The sequence below is a fragment of the Amblyomma maculatum genome, chromosome 4, assembly GCF_055883805.1.
Source record: "Amblyomma maculatum isolate TAMU_Amacu chromosome 4, ASM5588380v1, whole genome shotgun sequence".
NCBI lineage: Eukaryota > Metazoa > Arthropoda > Arachnida > Ixodida > Ixodidae > Amblyomma > Amblyomma maculatum.
The window spans coordinates 196,908,327-196,931,035 of record NC_139347.1 but is presented as its reverse complement, the minus strand read 5'-3'; the positions used below and the strand labels follow the sequence as shown (position 1 = coordinate 196,931,035).

The window sequence follows — 22,709 nt, the reverse complement described above, 5'->3', positions numbered from 1 at the left end:
CTTCGTCCCCAAACAGTCTTGATCCAGTCGACCATCAGGTCTGCAGTCATCCACCCTTTCATCTGTGCACGTATATTGATGCCACGGGGAAAGTTTTCCTTCGGAATAGTCTTCCGTTTGAAGATGACATATGGTGGCAGCCTCCGCCTGTCGGCCGTCACAGCAAGTATGACGTTGCATCTGTTTTTCTGCGCCAGATGTCTTCACGAGGACGCTCCGAGCACCCTTCTCGTTCACAGTTGTATTCCAGGGCATGTCGAACGTCAGTGGAGTTTGATCAGCGTTTCCAATTTGTGACGTGAGGTAACCGCTTTTCTCACAAAGCCTAGTGACGAAGTGATGGAAGTATCACCTTGCTTTCATACGCGGATGGGAGCTGCTGGCACAAAGACGTCCGCCGCCTCACGAAAAGTCCATTCCATCGCATAAAGCGAGTCGTCCAACCGGAGCTAGCATGGAAATCTTTTGCGGCATTTCCCAGCTTCCTGGCAGTTGTGCGTGCCTGCATCTGTATCATTTCTAATGACACTGCACAACCATCCTTGCGCAGGTCCCTCACATATTCTAGGACCGCCTCCTCAACACAAGAGAACTTGCCCGTTCTGGGTTTGTGGAAGGCCCGCCGTGTCTTGTTCGCAGCCATCAGCTTGTCGCGCTGCTTCTTCCAATAGCGTATCCTGATTTTGTCGACGCTGAAATGCCTGCCAGCAGCGCGTTTGCCATGCTCCAGTGCATAGTCAACAGCCTTGAGCTTGAACGCGGCGGTGTAACTGGCATACCGCTCAATGGTGAAATGGCGAAAACTCACACAAAACCGCAAAGCACGCTGCGACACTGCCAAATTGCAAAATGCAAACGTTGAAAAGCACGTTTTAATCAAGGAATTATGGGAACTCGTCAGAATGCATTCGCTGCGGGATGACTGCAAATCAACCAACAGATGACTGCCGCTATAGCAGTGCTGGTTATGAAAACAAAAATGGCGGCGGAAGCAAGTTCGGGGTGCGATCATTACACGGGGAATTTAAAAAATGAAATTTTGACCTCAAAATTCAGGGGTGTGATTATTACGCAAGTGCAATCATTATGCGAGTAAATACGGTATATCCGGGTTCGATATATCTGGGTTCGACTGTATTTGGCCACCAAATCCAACTTCGGGCCAGCATTTTTATTTTTGTCATTCCTGGGTGGCTCTCATGCATTAAAGACAGAACACTTGGCCTGAGGGCTGTTGGGATAACAACCCGATGGTTCCACAACAAACAATCCTGCTCTATCGAGAGCTCATGTTGGCGATTAAAATAAGGACTGTATTGCTGTTCTGTTTCTTGTGGCCAACCCCACCACGTCATGTCGACTACTGCTCGCAAAACCTCATCCCTGCTTGTTTCTTCATCTACTTCCTCGGCTATGAAGGGAACCTCCGATAATGGCGAGAAAAATGTTATTTCTTGTTCGTCGCCAGCAGTTATTTTTAACCGAAGCCTCGATAAACCGTCTGCATGGCCTACTTGTTGACCCTTCTCGTACTTGATCACATACTGATAAGAGGCCAAGAAATTTTTGCATCGCTGCACTTTTGCAATCTCTATTTGACTGCCGTGTCTCCTCGAATCAAACAACTGCTTCAGTGGCTGATGATCAGTCACTATTTCGAACTGCCTACCGAGCAATTACTTGTGAAACTTTTTAATGCCAAAGATTATGGCTAAAGCTTCGCGCTCAATTTGTGCATAGTTTCTTTCGATCGCTGTAAGCGTGCGAGATGCAAAAGCGATCGGTGTCTAGTCGTGACCCTCAGTATGTGCGAGCACACGTTAGGCGGAGCAGTTTGTTGCCATCATACAATGTTGCCATCGTACAAAGCTAGCACAAACTCCTCGCTTAGAAGCAACTTGCATTTCTGAAAGCTGCTTTCACACACTTTTGTCCACTTCCACGAACAATCTTTTCTGAGCAGCTTGCGTAGTGGTTCTAAGATCGTTGCTGTTTAAGAAAGGAACCTAGCGTAAAAATTCACCACTCCTAGTCCTAGGAAAGCCTTTAGCTCAGAAACACTAGTCGGGGTTGGGGCCTTCAATATGGCATCTACTTTATCTTCCGTAGGATGAATGCCCGCTGCATCGATTTCATGACCTAGGTAACAGACGTGGTGTTTCATAAATTGGAATTTATCGGCGTTGCCATGTATGCCATGCGTTCGTAGACTCTGTAGCACCTGTTCAGTACGTCTCAAGCACTTGTGTTCAGTCTTTCCTATTATGATAACATCATAAAGATAGCACACTGTACCCTCCAAGCCAACCAATATCCGATCCATTACCGATTGGAAAATGGCAGGGGCGCTCGTGACACCAAACGGTAAACGCCTGAAGTGAAAAAGGCCGAGGTGTGTGTTTATCGTTAGCAACTCTTGCGAAGGGCTATCCATTTCAAGTTGCAAGTACGCCTTCGATAAATCCAGTACACTGAAACAAGCCCCCCCCTGCCAATGACGCAAACACATCCTCCAGCAACTGCAGCGGGTAATGAGCTACGGTTATACGCAGGTTTAGGGACACGTGGTAGTCGCCACATAGCCCGGCGGATTCTCCGTCACTCTTCAGAACTGCTACAACGGGCGTTGCCCATTGGCTTTCGCATACCGGGTACAACACACCTGCCGCTTTTAATTCCTTCAACTCTTTTTCATCTTCGTCTTTCAGGGCATACGGCACTGGCCTGTCTTTACAGAATACAGGTTGTGCTCCCTGCTTCAAAACAATAGAGCCCACAAATCATTTTATAGTTCCAATAAAGGGTTTACAAAAGTAAGTCTGGTAACCATGAGCGGCACGCTGTTCCCGCGCTGGCAGCCATATTTTGTTCGCGCCATTCGTTCGCTTTGGTTCGCTTCGTATCCGTCCATAAGTGCCCGCCGTTCTGTCCGCGCTTTTCACACTTTAACCTAGTGTGCTGTGCTTGGACCTCTCTTCTGTCCCTGGTGGTGTCTGTTAGCGACGCCAAGAAGCGTATTATGACAGTCGAGGCGCAGCAGGGCCCACCGACCGCGCTGCCGAGCGCAGTTACAAACTGCCCTACGAGTCTTGCATGGGCCCCTCGTCGACCCGCGCAGCGTCATCCCTATATCCAGAGTTTTGTAATGTGCAGAATTTTTTTTGTCTGTGTGCCTTTGCTATTTACTTGAACGACTATGAGAGATGATCGCGAGTTTGTTTGCTTGGTTTGTGCATTACCGTCGCTCATGCCACTGGTAGATACTTGTTGGTGAAATGAGCGAGGAAGCAATTTATTTTGAAATGAAATAATCGTGCGTAATTTGACGTAAGTTGGAATGGCGCTTAGCACTTTCCTGCCTATGCCGTCAACGCAGTAGTTGGCACGGGTCTCGGAAATAATAGGGGGCTGCATAAAAAAAAAATGTGTCATGGTAATTTCTGCTTCCAGTGAGTGAAGATTGGTGTGCGATAGGCAATGATGAGTTAATAAAATATTTGTAATTATTTGATCAATTGATGAAATAAAGAAAAAAGAAAACATGGAAATTGAGGGTTTAAAGGTGTCAAAATGCTAGAATGAAAAACCAGTGCTTGGTGATGCTAATGAAGAAAATTTAGAATGTGTAATTGATTAATTGAAATAATTGAAGAATGCATTTAGAGGCGTCAAATTACTCAGAGTGGAAAGACGATTGTTGCTGACTCGAGTATTGGTGTGCAAAAATATAAAACATTAAATAAAATAAAGAAGCAAATGATAAAAATATAAAATAAATAAAAGCTAGAAATTTAAAACGTGGAGAAAGAAAACATCGTGTGTGTGATGAAAGAGACGCTATCGCGTCATACCCTTAACAACTGAGCTTAAGTGTCCCCTTAATTTTTTATAACAGTACAGTCGAACCCGGATATATCGAACTCGAAGGGGATTGCAAAATAGTTCGATATATCGATAATTCGATATACAAAAATCGGCTTGTGACTGCACTTACGATGCCAAAAAACGATACTGCATGTGTCGCGTAATCAACCCACTCGCATAATGAACCCACCCTCCACTTTTGCACCCGAGAATTTGAAAAAAGAAAAAAAATGCGTTAAGACCAGCTCGCTCACATCTAAGTGATTGAGCGATCTCAGCGACGAGCGGCAGCGACAGAGCGAAAAATTTCAAACTTGTTGGAGCTGCGTCCCTCCTGCCGCTCGAGCCACCACCACAGCTCAATACAAGTTTCTGTGTCGCTGCGGCAGAAACAGAAATCGCGAGCGTTTTCGCTTGCATGTGGATGGCGCGCGTCACTCCGTTTCGGTCGTCGCATCCACAGCTCATTTCTTGGCAGCGTGCCAAGATGCTGCGCAGCGATAACGTCAGGGTGCGTTTATCTTTTTATAGCTCCTCCGGTGGCCGGGAGCGAACTTGGCAGAGTGCCCGTGATGGCTTGGTTGCACAAGCCTGGTTCGATTTATCACGCCGCGCTTGGGGCGGGCGTCATGATCGCAGCAGCAGGCCGCATGTTTCCGTTGATTCATACATGCAAAGATAAACGCGCCAAAAAAAAAAGAAGCCTGCCGCTTCTTAACGTCCGCAGCCGCCATAGCCACGTCAGCGCCGCGCGCAGAGGGTTCGCAACACACGCTGGAGAAAGCGTTCGACCTCTGTCTGAAAACGGGCTGAGCTGGGTAGCCCGTGCTGGAGGAGAGAGATTGCTCAGCAAAAGAATGGGCGCACCCACGCACATGGCTTGCAAACGTAATGTGTTGGCGCGCGGGAAACGATAACTGCAGATGCGCGCGCCTTTGGGGAATGGGCGCGGCGCTGTCCAGAACTGTCCCCTCTCATTCCTTCCGCGCGTGGCTTGAAAACGTCACGCGGCAAATGGCCAAGGGTGATGCGATCGTCTTTGGGGAAGGCACACTTTCCAGTGCGTGGTGCGGAGTTCGATGTATCGAACGACCGGTGAAATTGAGTTCGATATATGACGCGGCTTTCCTATACTTTTACATGGGATTTTCAAGGGGATATTCCGTGAGTTCGATATAACCGGGTTCGACTGTATTATATAATATAAGTCTGGTTTGGTTTGTGGGGTTTAATGTCCCAAAGCGACTCAGGCTACGAGAGACGCCATAGTGGAGGACTCCGGAAATTTCGACCACCTGGGGTTCTTTAACGAGCACTGACATCGCACAGCACGCGGGTGCCTTGCTTTTCGCCTCCACCGAAAAGCGGCCGCCGAGGCCGGGATTCGATCCCGCGTCCTTGGGTGCAGTAGTCGAGCGCCGTAACCACTGCGCCATCCAGCGGGGTATATAATATGATATAATATAATATATAATACAATCATCATCATCAGCCTGAATATACCCACTGCAGGGCGAAGGCCTCTCCCATATTTCTCCACTTAACCCGGTTCTGTGCTAGCTGCATCCACTTGAATAAATCTGACTTTATGAACACAGCCAGTTGCACCAAGCACAGACACTTCGCAGTAATGTGAGTTGACTTTTCAAATTTGTTTTCCTTTCAGCAGAGTTCTTCTTCCTCCGAGTTCCTCGAAGCTTCCCATGACAGCGCTTTCATATGAGATTAAGGCTTCAAATGTCTACTGTCTGACAGAGGGAATAAACAAGAAATCGGCGTATTTACAAAATCAACTGAATTTCAGGTGGCTGTCAATTTGCGAACCATCGGGTGACTTGACAAAATACACAAAAGGGAAGCTCACGCTTCATTATTTTATCGGCCGCGCTGGCAGGTATGAAGGCACAGAATGCAAACCTGAGCTGTGCACTCTGGACGCAGATCAGACTTCGGATGCATTATCACGTGATAACATCTTTCGAAACGGGCTCGATGTGAGCATAACACACTAGTGGGATGTATCTTTTCTTGCTTTACTAGACTCCGCGGGCTTGGCAGCGGCTTTTTCAGCATGAAACACGCACCTCAGGTGCACTAGACAGCCGTATTGCTCTCTGCACCAAGTACTACGATTTCGTATGACTGTGAAAAGTAGTTTCGGTAATCATTCCCTTGTCTTAAATCATGATACACAATGGTAAATGCAACCTACGTGCAAAAGGTTTCAAAGAATGTATTTGAACTATAGCGTTCGTTATACATGCATTGCTCCTTCTCCCGTGTCCTCCATCGAAGCATAAGCTTATCCTTCAAGCTAACAAGGCTCCATAGCACGCAAACAAACCTGCTGTTTTAAGTGATAGCAGGTTCTGTGAGCTAGATCCCAGTCAGAGGGACGTGAAGTAATGCTTTAAATGATGCAAGTGACACTTGTAAAGCCGATCAGGATTGCAAACGAGCGGTCGCATACACGCGTATACAGTCGAACCCGGATATATCGAACTCGAAGGGGATCGCGAAGTAGTTAGATATATCGATAATTCAATATACAGAAATCGGCTTGTGACGGCACTTATGATGCGAAAAAACAATACCGTATTTGTTGCATAATCAACCCACTCGCGTAATGAACCCACCCTCCATTTTTGCACCCGAGAATTTGAAAAAAAAAATGCGTAAAGGCCAGCTCGCTCACATGCAAGCGATTGAGCGATCTCAGCGGCGAGCGGCAGCGACAGAGCGAAAAATTTCAAACTTGTTGGAACTGCGTCCCTCTCACCGCTCGAGTCACCATGGCAGCTCAAAACAAGGTTTCTGTGTCGCCGCGGCAGAAATCGCGAGCGTTTTCGCTTGCATGTCGATGGCGCGCGTCACTCCGTTTCGTGGTCTCATCCACAGCTCATTTCTTGGCAGCGCGCCAAGATGCTGCGCAGCGATAACGTCCGGGCGCGTTTATCTTTAGGTAGCTCCTGCGGTGGCGGGAAGCGAACTTGGCAGAGTGCCCGTGATAGCTTGATTGCACAAGCCACGCCGCGCTTGGGGCGGGCGTCATGATCGCAGCAGCTGACCGCCTGCTTTCGTTGATTCATACATGCAGGATAAACGACTCCCGCGAAAAAAAAAAAAAAAAAGAAAAAAAGAAATGCCGCCGTTTAACATTAGAACAGCACAACGATAAGAAAGGATGACTCAAGAAAAAAAAAAGGCAAAGAGAGAGCTGCCGCTTCTTAACGTCCGCAGGCGCCATAGCCACGTCAGCCGCCGCGCGCAGAGGGTTGTTCGCAACACACGCTGGAGAAAGCGTCCGACGTCTGTCTGAAAACTGGTTGAGCTGGCTTGGCGCATGCATAGCGCGGGCTGAAGGAGGGAGGTAGCTCGGCAAAAGAATGGGCACACCCACGCACATGGCTTGCAAACGTCATGTGTTGGCGCGCGGGAAACGATAACTGCAGATACGCGCGCCTTTGGGGAATGGGCGCGCCGCTGCCCAGACCGTCACCGAACTGTTCCTTCTCATTCCTTCCGCGCATGGCTTGAAAACGTCACGTGGCAAACGGCCAAGGGTGATGCGATCGTTTTTGGGGAAGGCACACTTTCCAGTGCGTGGTGCAGAGTTCGATATATCGAACGACCGGTGAATTTAAGTTCGATATATGACGCGGCGTTCCTATACTTTTGCATGGGATTTTCAAGGGGATATTCCATGAGTTCGATATAACGAAAATTCGATATATCCGGGTTCGATATAACCGGGTTCGACTGTATTCACCGCAGCTAATCCTTCATTTCCGTTGCATCTTTGCACCTCTCCCGTTTGACCGTTTGAAATTTCCAGAGGTGGTCGGCTCCAATTAGGAACCCAATACCTGGAATTGAAGACATGCCCGGATGGATCAGTCTGTCTGCGAGCAGTGCTCCTCGAACTTCCATCTTTTGCACAAAATTGTGATCTGTGGGCACCTGCCTGACGTCCTTGCATATGAAGGGCACCTCAATAGCCTCTATTGCTATTTCGTGATCTCCGTATTGGCTCCGAAGGCGAACTTCTACCAGCCTGCAGCTTTGGACTTGCGCGGCCTCAGCACCAAAGGTGTTTAGGTGGAATTCAGCCTTTCCTAAAACCTCCAAATCAAGTGTTTTTGAGATATCTGCTCGAATGAACGTTTTTTGACTTCCACCGTCCATGACGCCCCGGATGTAGCTGTATTTGGTGCTCCCCAAAGCAAAGGCACGGAAAGTCTGCAGTGTCATCTCTTTCGTTTCTTCTGTTTTGGCTTCTGCATGCACATTAGTGGCGGTGACCTCTGTTGTCACGTCAGTTTTGATCGCTGCCCAATTAGGATTACACATTGAGGTAGCGTGCCTTTTCTCACCATTCCCGCATTTTATCTTTCGCCTGCAGTCTTTTGCTCCGTGTCTCCAGCTTGTGCATCGAAAGCACCTTTTCGTCCTGGCAAGTTTTTCTATTTTTTCTTCGTTCGTCAGTGCAGCCGTGCAGATCTCTGTGCCATGCCTGTTCGAATCGCAGAATGCGCATTTTTCTGTCTTCTCTGTTTGCGCATAAAGAACAGCGGCACTCGGAGTCGGCTGCCTGGCGCGTTTGCCGAGGTTTTCCTTGTAAGAAGGCTTCTCAAAGGCGGGACCTTGCCTACATCGCTCTCGACACTCTGTTTCTACCAGCAGAAAATGTAGTACCTCCTCTAGCCTTCTCTCTGATCTGTCTGCTGCCTGCGTTGAGGTGGAGGACTGCTGCGCTGGTGACGCGGGACTACTATCGGGGGGCGACAATACATCTGTCTTGGTCGCTCGGCTTGCCAGGCGGTGAAACTCCACCACCTTGTCTCGCGGCAGCGCCGTTAGAATAATGTCTCAAAGCATGGCGCAATAGGCATTCTTGGTCACTCCGAGAGCCGTTAGCCCGCAAATGTGGGCTTGAACGTGATCGTAGAGCCGGCGGAGTCCTCTGACATCTCCTGATGACGGCACCGGCGGTAGCGTCCTTAATTCGGCAAGGTGTTCTTGTTCGATTAGCCCCTTGTCTCCGAAACGGCGCTGCAGTATCTGTATAGCGTCTTCATAGCAGGCCTCAGTCGCTTGTAACCCTTTAACTGCCGACGCAGCAGGCCCGGTGAGGAGGCTCTTTAAGTAGTGGAACTTCTCCGTTTTGGACAGGGCCTGATTATCATGCACCGCTTAGTGGAAACATTCCCAAAAAGACTGCCAGTTGGCAAGCTCACCATTGAAAGACTGGAGCTGCAGCTTCGGAAGCCTGATTGCAGTGAGTCTGAGCGTCAGCACGGACGCTTGCGTCAATTCGGCGTTCTGTTCGGACGCAGTCTGTTGTGAAGCTGCGATCCAAGCCCTCAGTTGGCCGATGAGGTTTATGGCCCGGTCATCGTATTCGACGCTTTCTGTAAACTCGGTCTCGAATGCTTCCTCCGGTTGATAGTTCTCCAACTCGTCGTTGATCTTCCGCAGCTCATCATTGCTGACTTCCAGTCTGTGAAGCAGAGCTGTCAACTGTTGGACGTTGGCTGTCTGCAATGCTGTTGTGGCCTCGTTGATGATAATCGTGTTCTGCCTTCGTCGACTTCGCCTCTTCGCTTTGAGCTTTTCCATTTTGGTCCGTCGCGGTCTTTTCGGGTTTCGCCATTATCTTCTCATCCCGGGTATCGGCACCATGTTGTAGTTGTTGATTTTATATTAGATTGAACTTTGTTACTACAGCTTTGAACTTTAGGGGATTCGAATAAAAGTGAAGAAATCACACGCGGACAAAAACTCTTTAACGGTAACAAAAACACTGGATATATTCAGCAAAGGTTACACGCGTCTTTCTCCGACGAAGTGTGCGTTCCACACTGTCTCGTCCCCTCTTCCTCCTCTCCCGCACGTGCACACAGCCTCCTCGTCGCCGGCCCAGGCTCCTCCTCCTCCTCAGCGGGGTCCCACGCTGACCCTTGTTTCCAATCGCGCGTTCCCCGGTCGTTCCAGGAAAGTGGACCATGCCGTCTTCGGTTTGTAACTTGAAACCTAGGAACGCGCTGACTTTTGCTGGCTGCTCTTTCGGGAGCAAGAGCTCGGCATTTCTTCTCTGCTTTGTGTTCAGATTATAGGCCCTTTTTCGTTTCTGAAGTCGAGCTACAGGATTGTTGGTTCTTCATTTTCGTTATATATTCTTTACATGGTATATGTGCCGTCACCCAGTATAGGGGAGAAAACCTGGGCCAGGGGGCACTGCGCTGCTCTGTGCGTCAGCGCCTCCATTGAGACCCCGCCAAAATCTCCGCACAACGCGGCCGCGTCGTCTGCTCCCCGCTGCATCGAAAAGCATGCTGTTGTCTGGTCCGCGCTGCTTTCCAGCACGTGTTTGCGCGCGCGCGCTCGGTTGTTTCTGTCCTCCTCCGGCCGCGTTCTGGCTGCCGTCGCGCTCCAACAAAGGGAAAAAAAATGGAATGAAAAAGTGACGGGCGCTTTTTCGCAAAACTTGTGTAGAAATGGTAACGGAATGGTTGTCGGCTTTTTTTTTAGATATCTCATACCGCTCGTATCTCGCACCTCTGTTTGTAACTGGCGGTGCTGCAGCAGCCATCGCGGAACCAAGTTGGCCTCAAGAAACAGATATATGTCATTGATGCCATCACTTGGCGCTTATAACGGAAAAACACATACGTCAATCGTTCGATCTATCCTTATACGCGATCATGCTTCGGGAGCTCAAAACTGCACATATGCTAGAGGAGGTAACTGAACTAGGAATTGCACAGCGTAGCTATGGAATTAAGAATACAAAGGTTTCCGTGGAGAGATGTCCCCGCCTGCGTGGAAAGTCGTCAGGCATTTCCTCGCTCTTCGTCTCGTGGAGAGAGGAAACTGCCCGCAAAAATGGCATGCCTCAGCTTCTCGTCAGTGATCTATGTTGTTAAGAAACCCCTCATCGTTAAATGTAGATAGGTCATTGATTTCGGATGTCAGTGCCTCAGGAGCGAACGCCTCCTGACCGCTGTCAGCAGGAACCAAAGGGTAAGGTGGCATGCTTTGTGTTTTTGTACGCGCCGAAAGTAGGCACCACGGCGCCGGTAGCATCGCCTAAAACGTGTCCCCAAAGAGCTGAACAGGCCCCTTTCAACTGAGCAGTCACAAATGGAAAGGAAGCTCCCCAACCAGTGCCCGGAGCACTCGTCACTGTGTACACGCGTATCAATTCTCAGTGAGATGGCTGGACCCTTCATTTTGTGAACAACATGGACAGAGACATCAAAAGATGCCACCTCAAGTCCTTCAAAATACCTCTCGCTTGCCTCTGCCTTCGAGCAGCGAATTCGCGTTTGTTTGTTGTTGTTTTTTTGAATGTCCGATTCTGCCAACAAGCGCTCTTGAAAACATTGTCCGCGATGATCAAATAATCATAATTTCTCGCTTTCGAAGGCACCAATAAAAACATGCTTCCAGCCAGCCTCTATGTAAGCCGGGCCACAGAAAAAAAAAAAAATTAGGAACCCCACTGGCAAAGAGCGCCGGCTTTGCCCGCGCAGACGCGCGTCCATCCCCCCTCGTCCTCACTCTCATTCTCCCGCTCCGCGTGCACGTGCGGCTGCCTGTAGCACGCGCTCCCGAGCGAGCGGGCTGCGCAGACTCCGCAGACAGCCGCGCGCAGCGCGCGCGCGGATTCGCGTAGGTTTTGTAGTTCCTCTTCGCTCCACTGGAAACCGAGCGCTGGTGTCGCAAAGCAAACTCCAGCTTTGGTTCCCTATAGTAATAAGCACATTTGTCTTGCTTTGCTCGTTCAGCTTATTTACTCTCGCGAAGGCCTCGAATCGCTGAAGTTAGATAGGCATGTTATCTGTCGTGGTGCAGAATTCCGACAGATGCCCAATAGGCGGTGCTGATTCTTGGATGGCGTTCATCACGGCTGCTGCGTTTTGCTGCTTGAGTCAGGGCCAGCAAGTTCGTGGTATCCTCGTCGCCAGATGCTGGTGAAACAGGTTTATTGTCGGCAGCTTGTCGGTACACACACGGAACACCAAAGAGCGCATCTCCCTACCTGGGCAGGCTATTTATATCATTGTGGTGGCGCTGATGTACAGATGACCATGGCCCCCTGCTGGTTATAATATGCAACAAGGATGAAGTCCTACAAGGAGATTAAACTGCGCGAAAAAAACGGAGACAGAAAACACGTACACACATCTGTTGAAATTTTACCTTGCATCGACCGCGATTTGCCACAAAGGACAATTTTACATTCAGAAAAGTGGTATATGCATAGGCTCATCTGTGGCACCAGTTTTATATAGTATTTTTTTCGCTTCTCTGGACCAGCGCTTGAAAAGTTGTCTCTCCGACCAACGCATTGTGCGGATATCTCGGTACATTGATGATTATCTTGTGATGTTAAACCTCTCTTCTAACTCTAGTCTGCCTAAATTAGTTAGTATTGTCCTTAATATTTTCAGGTGTGAAGGAAAAGGGCCTAATTTTACATATGAATTGCCCAAAGGCAACCAAATCCAGTTTCTGGATATTAATCTAGAATTTATGCCCTCGCATATCTGTTGGTCATACAACCCCAGAATGAACAAGCAGTTACTACCCTTTGACAGTGCACATTCAAAGTTGGTTAAAAGAGCGATTGTTCACCTTGCCTGCCATTCGGCCCTAGAAAAGTCCTGTGAGCACAGAATGGGTTGAAGTCTTGACCGTCAGATTGAGAAGATGTATGCTGCTGGGTATCTGCCACAACTGATAGCCTGTGTTTGTGAAAGTCTGCTACAGAGGATGAAGAATACGAACCGCCAAATGAACGAAGACCGAAAACCAGTGTGTGTTATGCCTTACCTGCACCGAGTGTCTCGCAATTTAAAGAAAGTTGCAGGAAGGTATGGCGTCTGACTCGTGTTTGCGGTGCCGTGTAAGCTCGCTAAACTGTGTGCAATCGTGAACCGAGACGATAGACAGCGAAAATGCACCTCAAATCACAGCCTTGAGGGCACGGAATGTGCCAGAGAAGTTATCAGGTGCCATTTTCCTGTGGCAAGATGTACATCGGTCAAACCGGGCGATATTTCAATGAGAGGGCAGCTGAACATGTTCGCAACCTTTCGACCAACTCAGGAGGAAATTTAGCTTTACATTGTAAGAAGTGCGAAAAAACTGATTTTTGAAAGCACAGAGTTCTTACCGCTAGAACTGAAATGGAAAGGGAGATAATTGAGGTGTTCCTAATCGCAAAGAATTCGAAGAATTGTGTGACACACCGTCCATTATGCTTTCTGATAAGAAATCTCTTATTTAGAAAAGAACACTTTAAACTGTCCTTTTTAAACCTGCACCTGTACTCTTGTTAATTGTTTTTTTCCATCCTTCTTAGATTTTAGCCTGTTTTTTTGCCTTTTAATTGCTCGTGTCACCTTTACATTTGTTTATTGTTGTCTCCATCATTCACTCTCAGTTTCACGGTTTTAGCCTCGGCAGTTTTCTTAGATCTTAGTTCTTTTCAGCGTATGTTATGTCTTTTAGTGGCTTTGCACCTTCATCGTTTTCTGCTGTTACTGTCGGTTCCGCGTCTCATCCCATTTGGCTGAGTAAGTTTCGCTAGTAATACAGCGTTTTGTTGATGCCCTCATTCGTGGTATTGGTAGTATCTTCATTTTCAGGGTTTTTATTCTTCCGGTTCCCTGTTATCCTTTTATCAAGGTTCAATGGTGCGTAAGCTTGCATACACTGGTGTAGTTTAGATTGGCGCTCTGGTGGATCTGCGCATCATGTACACGTATCTGTCAATAATTATCTATTTTTGATCCCGGCTGTGTCATGGGGTGGTTGTTTTGAGCGCATAAAAGGCATGCTTGGAAGTTCTACGCTCTATATGTGTACGTGTTTTCTATCCCTGTCAGTGTTTTTTTTCGCGCAATTTAATCATGAATCCCCCCAGATGCTGCTGAAAAGAAAAGTGAGGTGTCCCGCTCTGCATTAATGAACAGGAGGTTGATCTGGAGCTCTCCATTTCTGCTACACTTCCTTTGTCCCTCCTCTCATGGTGCAGTTTGAGAGTCCGTAGCCCAGTGAGACACCTCATTTCCTCATGGCCAATGTCTCTCTTTTCACACAGGAAACCTACCCGCACATGTCATGCCTGTTGGCACTGCTGTTTGTGCACCTGGCGGGCCGTCGGCGGTCGGCCCAGCAGGCACCCTGGCTCCTGGCGCCGCCTTGGGGCCCCCTGGCAGTGGGCTGCGCCGCCTCGCTCCTGTGCATCGCGGCACAGCTGGCCAAGGTGATGCCTGCCTCCCTGCCCGCAGTGCTGCGGGCCGTGGGCGGGCTCGCTGCGCGCTGCCCGTCCGTCTTCACCGATCTAGTCCGCCAGTTCTGCCAGGTCATCGACTGTAAGTCCCTGGTTGCCATTCGGCGGAAGTCTTACTTGGCTTATGGTGAAAATTGCATAGGCAAGATCTGCAGGATACCAGTGGGGTTTTGGTATACAGTGGCCAATAGTTATAGCTATAATGACAGTGAGACTTCATTCCTCTCTCCCCCTCTCTCTCTCTCTCAAAGAATCAAGGCTGTTCCAAGGATCGCACGTAAGGTGACTTGGGATGCGGGGCTAAGATCACTATTTTCATCAACAAAACCTGTTAATTTTTTTTTTTGGATTGTGCATATAATAAAGAAGCTTCTTACCAAGTTTGCTTGTCACCTGTGCAGTAGAAGAATTTAATGTTTTTGCAAGATGGGGTGCAGTCACCACCGAAAGTGCCTATAACACTGATTTCAAGACACAGCCTCATAGCGGGCAAGAATATGAATGTAGAGTGTATACCCAAGTTAGAATGCTTGCTTTGCACCCTCTCTAGCCTATGAGGATCTGCTATCGGGACTACAGCAGACAGCTAAAAATAAACGCAGAACGAAATGGCAAAATTTGGGCCATGGAAAAAGCAGATTGAAAATAGAAGCTTGGATTGACTAAAACACAGGGCATTACCTTCAAATGCTGTTTTTTGCACCACTGGGAGCCTCGCTAACAAAAGTGCTCGGCAAGCTTGGAATGGAAAATGAAGCCTATATGATTGGGCCATAAATTTGAATACAAGACCTCACAGGACCAGGAAAAGAGTACGAATTATCTGATGTTTGAATTATCCATTGGCTTCAAAAAAAATGACGAACCATTTGCATTATAGTAAATATACCGTATTTACTTGAGAAACGACCCCCTAGCATAATAAATCCACCCCCCACTTTTGTCATTGAGAATTAAAAAAAAAAAAAAAAGATTGTTAGTAGTTATTGGGTCCCTTAATTTCGCGCCATTGCCGTCACATTCCACTGCCTATTTTTTGGCAGTACGCCAAGATGCTGCGCAGTGATAACACCACGGCGGTTGTGTATAGATTTCGATGTTAGGGTACCAGTGCGCATGTGGTTCTGCAAGCCTCATTTTCAGTATATTCGCTTCATCATGTCACGTTTGGGGCGAGCGCTATCCACTGCTGCATAGTTGTTGGAACGTGTGATAGTGCAAATGCCTTTTGAGACAAACGATCGCAGCTGACAGCGTACTTTCGTTGATGACTGATGGGCAGTAAAATGGACGAGTGTCGCAAAAAAAAAAGAAAAAAAAAAGAAAATCCCGCTTAATGATTTATTTTTCTATTTGTAGACCCATAGCGCCTGTCCGACGTCTTAGCCTTTAATGGATGTTGGCTGGGAGCGTGTTGACAGAAATGCTTATCCGTATTTCTGAATTAACTTGGTTCTGATTAACACACTTGTGTTCGGGGCTGGGCACCCTGGTGATTGGTGTCTTGGTCAGGGATGGATGCTCGGGGATACAGTGACATTTTATTTGAATTTCGGTGTACCATACTTAGTCGCCTGATGATTGCACATTATTTTTGCAAAAAACAAAATTTAGGGGTGCGATCATTATGCAGGGTAAGTTTTTCACAAATTTTTCAGCGCTGAAAACATAAGTTGCAAGTCAGACTTCTTACAATAGCTGTCATGACCGTAACCAAAAATAAGAGTTGGCTAAGACTTACCTTTGCAATAAATGCACACATTGCATAGGCATTACATGACTGCACATTGCCTTTTTATTTTTGTCATTCAATAATTACATACTGAGTCTGAATCCTCACTGTCATTGGTGCACAATTCATAGTCGGAAACAGCAATGTCTTCACTGGGGGAATCTTCACAGTCCCACAGAAAGCAATCTTCTCTTATACTCAGCACACTAGATATGCCAGTCTTTAAAGCTCTTGGCTACTGCCGCGTCAGGGATACCAATGCACGCTTCAGTGATCCACGAGCAAAGCACCCTCCATGGATGGTCTTCTGATTTTTCCGCTCGGTGTCAAATCATGTTGGCCTGCCACCATCCACTCAGTGTAGAGTCTTTGATCATTGTCCTTTGAACATTTCGTTCCTGACACATCGAGAGGCTAAAGCAGCGATATTAGATTCCCCAGGATGATTGCAACGTCTGTGCTTAGCTTTATAAGCTTACCACGTATGCTGTCCACAGGATGGCTTCTGAAACTGTCCAAAAGAAGATGTGAGGGATGCAGAAGTTCTCCTGGTCTTCGTCCCCAAACACTCGTTATCCATTCAACCATCAATTTTGCAGCTGGATTCAGCGGGGAAGTTTCCCTTCAAAACAGTCTTCCGTATGGAAGACTGTTTAGTATAGCGTATGGTGGCAGCTTCCGCCCGTCAGTCATCACAGCAAACACCAGAGCATGTGTTGATCGGTGTTTTCATTTGCGACAATTAAACACTGTCTTCGCGGATACAGGTGACCAAATGATGAAAGTCTATCACCTTGTTTTCATACCTGGATGGCAGCCGCTGGCACAACGACATCTTCCACCTCAGTGAAAGTCCATTCCGCCACATAAAGCGCATTGTGCAACTGGCGCTAACACGGAGGTTCTTAGCAGGGATGCTGAGAACTTCCGTTTTGTGCATCTGTGCTTGCATCATTTATAATGATACTGCACAACCATCTTTGCACAAGTCCCTCAACATTCTCAAGGACCGCCTTCTCAACGCGAGAGAACTTTCCCGTTTTGGAGCCGCAAAAGGCCGGCTTTGGTAGTAGCCATCAGCCTCTCACACTGCTCGATAACATATCCGGCAACATATTCAGATTTTGTCGACACCAAAACGCCTGCCACCAGCGCGGTTGGCATACTCCAGCTCATAATCTACAGCCTTGAGCTTGAATGCGGCTCTGAAACTCGCATGCCGCCCCATGGTGAAATGGCACCTATACTCACAGACAGCTACAAAGCACACCGCCAACTTGCAAAATGGCAAACACACATTTTTAGAGAATCGGGAACACGCTAGGACATGTTTGCTGCGGAATGACTGTAGGTCAACCAGCAGGCGGCTGTGGCTGTAACAGTGTGGGACATCAATAAAAATGGTGGCTGACAGAGCAAGCAGTCATCAGCTAGGCTTGGCAGATGATAAATCGTGGCAGCAAGTTCGGGGCGCAGTCATCACGTGAGTAAATACGGTAATAAATTTTTCAAGTATAAAGAAGAGGAAAAGGCTGCACTATTCCCAAAAACATTGACGTAAAAAGTTATTGATGCTAACTTAACAACCTTTTAGCTTCGATATTGACATAGATGTCTCCTCACCTGGGGGCAACGTGACTGCTTTCTCTTAAACTGGCTATAGTGCCTCCTGCCCGTCCTCTCCCCCTTGTAGATGCGTCTTGTGGGCTACTGCAGTGGTGGAGGCTGCTGCTGCCGCATTCACGTGATGCCATCAGCCCGATCGCGAAATGTTTCACTGCTTCTGTGACTTGAGTAGTGGGAATTTGCATATAAAATTTTCAAGGTGATTTCTCTTACATTCTCTTTTTAATCCGGTTTCTGTTCTGCATTGTCATTTGGAGTGTTCATGTGAAAACTGCTTTTAGCGAAAGCCCAGATGGAACGAAAAGTTGGTTACATTTTAAACTTTTGTTGTAGCCAGGTTTAAGCAAACTAAAGAATCTTGATCCATTTTGAGTTGGTGTACACTGTGGTAACATGTTCACTGTGCCTGTGCTGCTTTGCCCAAGTGAGAGTTTTCTGGTGATGTTGTGGCCTTCCCTCTTTTATGTCCTCTCGTTTTCATTGCTGCTCGGGTTACCTCTAGAGAAGGAAAGCGCAGCAGGGGGCGGCAGAAAGTTAGGTGGGCGGATGAGGTTAACAAGTTCACAGGGGTCAAGTAGATGCAGCTAGCACAGAACAGGGTTAAGTGGAGAAATATGTTAGAGGCCTTCGCCCTGCCTGACTATACTAATAGTCAGGCTGATGATGATGATGATATCTCTTCCAGTGCCCATTTCGGCGTCGTGTCACGAAATTGTTTGCGGCGCTCTGTGCCTGCTGAGCAAGCACCGGATACTCAGCCTGCCGGCCAGGAATCAGGCTTTGCAGATGCTCGCTGCGGCAGGGGTGAGAACACTCTCTTTTCCAATAACACATGAGTGAACTTACCTGAATGTGCTTAGCTGTGAACTATAGACTGCTTTGGGCTAGCTTGGCACTGTGGTGGGTTGATTCCATTGCTCTATTGTTGCAGTTGGGCTCTAGTTTCAGTGATGATGGTGAGGCGTCAAGACCACGCACGAATGGACGGACAGGACTGCAGGGGGTTGTGAGGGACAGATGCCTAGCTGTAGCACTTTGCACCAGTCATGGCAGACCCTTTGTTTAATATGCATTTGGTCTTCTTAATTACAGTCACTTTGGTTCATTAGACACGTGTGTCACGATATGGGTGATGGCAGCTTCTTGCCTTGTTCTGTGGCTGCTGTTGCCAGGTGCACTTTCACTTTTGTTGAGCACTTTCTTCTTTTTTTTGCATGTGTTAATAATCCATAGTAGTGCAGAGGCAGAAGAGCTGCTCCCTTTGCTCCGTCCTGCTCCAAAATGCAATATTGCTCCAGAAATGCTCCAAACCAGCTGCCTCAATGTTCTGGTCTAAAAGTGGACTGAACGTGGGTTTTCACCATACAGTGGGCCATTAATGGTGTCGTCTACAAAAAATTACGATCCGATCTAATTCGATTAAGCGACCGGAAGGAGCTCAGCAGGCCGGCAGCATGTTGCAAGTTGAGTATCCACGTTATATCAACCGTCGTAGCTAAATAAAGGCAGCACACTGGTCGCAGAGGCAATATAGCCCATTTTGTGCTGGGCCTAATTTAAATACAATTGTCATAAACAAGGGGAGTGTGGAACATAATACATAAATACAGTACAACCTCGTTAATTCGAAGTCATCGGGACCGCGAGAAATCTTCGAATTAAGCGGGTTTTCGAATTAACCGAACACACCAAGAATTAAGACTTAAGCAAAAACATTCGTTGCAGGAACGTGTTACCTTTATTCGGCATATTTTGAATTGCTACTGAAAGTAATCAGAGATGCTGGTTTGCCGCGTCCGGTAGTTTGCGGCTCCTAAGGTCATGCTCTCGAGTTGGTCAAATAGACGAAACATCTCTGAACTTCCACCGCGGCACTCAACAAAACTGCGGATAACGTTCAGCTATCCGATAACTTCACCAAGAGCAGGTTCTCGGGGAGGCTCGTCGGTGTCGTTGTCGCTATCGTCGCTGTCATCGCGCATGTTCGTACCAGCAGTGATCTCACTCTCCAAGTCAGAGTAGCCAGTCTGCTCTTCGCTCTCAATATTGATATACTCGGCGAAGCCGACTGCGTTGGACTCATCCTCTGCGCAGAGCGCATTGATGCGGTCGCAATACTCTGCTCCTTCTTCGTCAAGAGTAGTAGTACATGGGTGGTCTGCATCGGCATCAACAGTGCTTTCACTGGAAAAACCAGCGTGTTCAAAACACCGCCTGATCAATGTGGGCTCCACTTGTTTCCAAGCGTACACCATGAGGCATATGGCTCCGAGGAGGTCGATGGAGTACTCCTTTCCATTGTCGTAGCAAAGGAGCATGCGCTTGAGCAGGTGGTACCGATAAATCTTCCTAGTGTGGTGAATGGCGCCTTGGTCCATCGGCTGTGAGATCGAAGTGGTGTTCGGAGGTAAAAATACCATCCTGATGGCCTGGAGATGTGGGATGTCGCCATGTGCCGGGCAGTTGTCGACGACAAATAGGACATTCCTGCCCGTGGCCGCGAACTTGTGGTCAAGTTGCCGCACATACTCTTCAAATATTGCATCTGTCATCCAGGCTTTCTTATTGTGCCTGTAGACGAGTTCATCCTTTGGCGGCAGCCGCGCATTTTTCAAGCAGTGAGGCTTCCCCGTCTTCCCGACGACCAGTAGCGGCAGCTTGTGTTTACCGCACATGTTTGCGCCGAACAGCACAGTAATCCTGTCCTTGGCCTGTTTCCTACCCTTGATGGCGGTGTTCTTCACTGCAAATGTTTTTGTTGGCAGCATCTTATAAAAAAAGTGCAGCCTCGTCCAGGTTATAAACGTCGTCTGCACCGTACTCGCTAAGCAGCGGCGCCAATGTGTGGTTTCTCCAAGCCTCGACAACGCTCTCGTTAGTGCTGCCGCTCTCACCACAGACGGTGAGAAAGGTTAAATTATTGCGTTCTTTAAAACGGCAAAACCATCCATTGCTGCACTTAAATTACTCGTGCCCAAGTTGTAGAGTTAGGTCGTTGGCCTTCTCCCGCAGTAGCGTTCCATTGACGGGAAGGTGAGCAGCGTTTGCTTTCTGCAGCCAGCGAAGCAGAGCAGCTTCCACATCTTGATACGTGGGAGCCCGCACTCGTGACCGCTTCGAAGAATAGGTCTTGCCGTAAGCCTCTAGTATTTTTGACTTGTTGCTCAATATTGTGGACAACGTCGAGAGGGGCACGCCATGCCTTTTGGCCAACTCGGTCTTCGAACAAGCGCTCTTGCCTGCTTTCTGGATCAAGCAGAACTTCTGCTGCAGCGTTAAAGCCTTGTACTTTGGCATTTCTGCACTGCTACGGTCACAAAGCTAGTACTTCTGCACAGTCCCGCCCAAAAAAACGGCACAGTAGCCGGACCCCTAACCACGGCGCACAACACAAAGGAATGGCGCAGGCGAGACCAGCGCAGCGGTGGTGGTGGCGTACTTGCAGCATCGGAGGCACGGGGGAAGAGTGGGCGAAGCGCACCAAGGGATGGAGTGGGGGCGAGGTCACATGATAAAAACCGGTATGCCCGCCGTGTTGCAGTGAAGCACGTCTTCTCCTCTGCAGGCGCGTGTTTCGGCGGTGCGCGAGGCGCACTGTGGACCGATTTTTTTGCAGAGAGTGCTCCGGCTGGGGCGCTTCGCCTATAAATCATCACCATTACTATGTGGCTTTGCCTCGCGGCTCCGTAGGGCCGTCGTTTCGCCGGGTTTGCGGCGAAACATGGATCAGGCATTGGCGCATAACAGTCCAAATTTTCGAATTAACCGGGCTGGCGCAGGCCGCCTGTTCGAATTATCCGGCCAAATTTACATTGGAAAATACGGGACCGCAGAAAACCTTCTAATTATCCGGGATTTCGAATTAACCGAGTTCGAATTATCGAGGTTGTACTGTACTTCGTTACATTGGGGATTTCGTTAAATTGAAGTTCATTACATCGAGGTTGTACAGTTAAACCTCGATATAACGAACACGCATATAACGAAATATTGAATATATCGAACTCTTCTGAAATATTTTTGTCAAACGGATATATGTTCAACTTCCCATAGCGAACATGGTTTGCATAAAACGGATATAACGAACTTCGCAATGCCAAGCACTACCTCATTTTAATAGCAGGAGGTAGGGTTCGTTGCACTACCAAGTGTGTTGTGTGGCACAGCAAGCATTCAGGACTACCTTGCAAGCGCTGACAGCACCACTTCAGTAGTGGCGGCAGCGGCACGATCGAATGTTGCTTTTGCCTTTTTGCGTCTTCTGCGTTTTAGTGTTAGCAGCGGCGTCACGGCGTGGCTGTCATAGCGTGTGTTCGGTGGAGGCTGCATCAGTGGTCGTGTCAAGTGTGGTGCGCGGGTGTGCGTAGTGCTATGATAGCAGTGAATGTGAAAAAAAGAGCAGCACTGACGTTAAAGACCAAGCTCAAGATAAAACCAGGGCCGTCAAGGCAGTTTACAAGAGGAGACTGACACTCTTCTCGTGAAGCTTCGTATGAAGCCGGACTTGAAGATTGACTTGCTGGGAGCATTAAAGCGGCATGGGACGGCCTGAAAGGCGAAACGATTGCCGACTGCTTTCGGCACGAGGTTTTGTTCCAGCAGAGGCCCGTGCATCAAGTGACAATGGCGACGATCCCGACGAAGCAGAAGCAGAGCTCCGCGAGCTCAATGAGGCCTGGAACGATTTTTCGCATTTTGTTGGTGACATGCCCGCAACAATGACTGTAGAAGACTTTGTAGGCGACTATGACATCGCAGCGACCATGGCTGTACTGACGGGCGCTGAAATCGCTGCAGAAGATTTTGAACATCCCGCAGACGAAGCTCAGGCTGACCCTGCAGACGATGAGAACATTCCGACTTCACAAGAAAGACTTGCTGCATTGGATTTACTGCGCCGCCACTGTAGCGCTTTTGAGGGCAGTGGGTTTGCCTTTGTTGAGTGTTTGCAAACTGTAGAACGGTGTGATACAAAATGCAGTCAACACAAAAATAGCCGGCCGCAATACGCAGTTCTTTGTGCGTAAATAAATAGACATTACCCAAGTAAGCACCTTCCGAGTTGCTGTGCCTTCTCCGATTGAATTTTGCTGCTCTTGCATGTATTTTCTACAAAATTTTATGCTACGAATTGTGGATACAGGGAACTATTTTCCGAAGTTTTAACTGTTCGTTATAACGAGG

At 48.1% G+C, this 22,709-nt stretch overlaps 1 protein-coding gene across 1 annotated transcript in view; it reads left to right on the top strand.

The window, feature by feature from the left end:
* The window catches only part of LOC146193957 (testis-expressed protein 10), a 160,578-nt gene that overhangs the window by 131,326 nt on the left and 6,543 nt on the right, over nt 1-22,709 (top strand). Inside the window, exons 14-15 of the mRNA XM_084602907.1 lie at nt 13,976-14,249; nt 18,211-18,329. Coding sequence (XP_084459033.1) covers nt 13,976-14,249; nt 18,211-18,329 — 393 coding nt within the window. The remainder of the gene's footprint in view (nt 1-13,975; nt 14,250-18,210; nt 18,330-22,709) is intronic.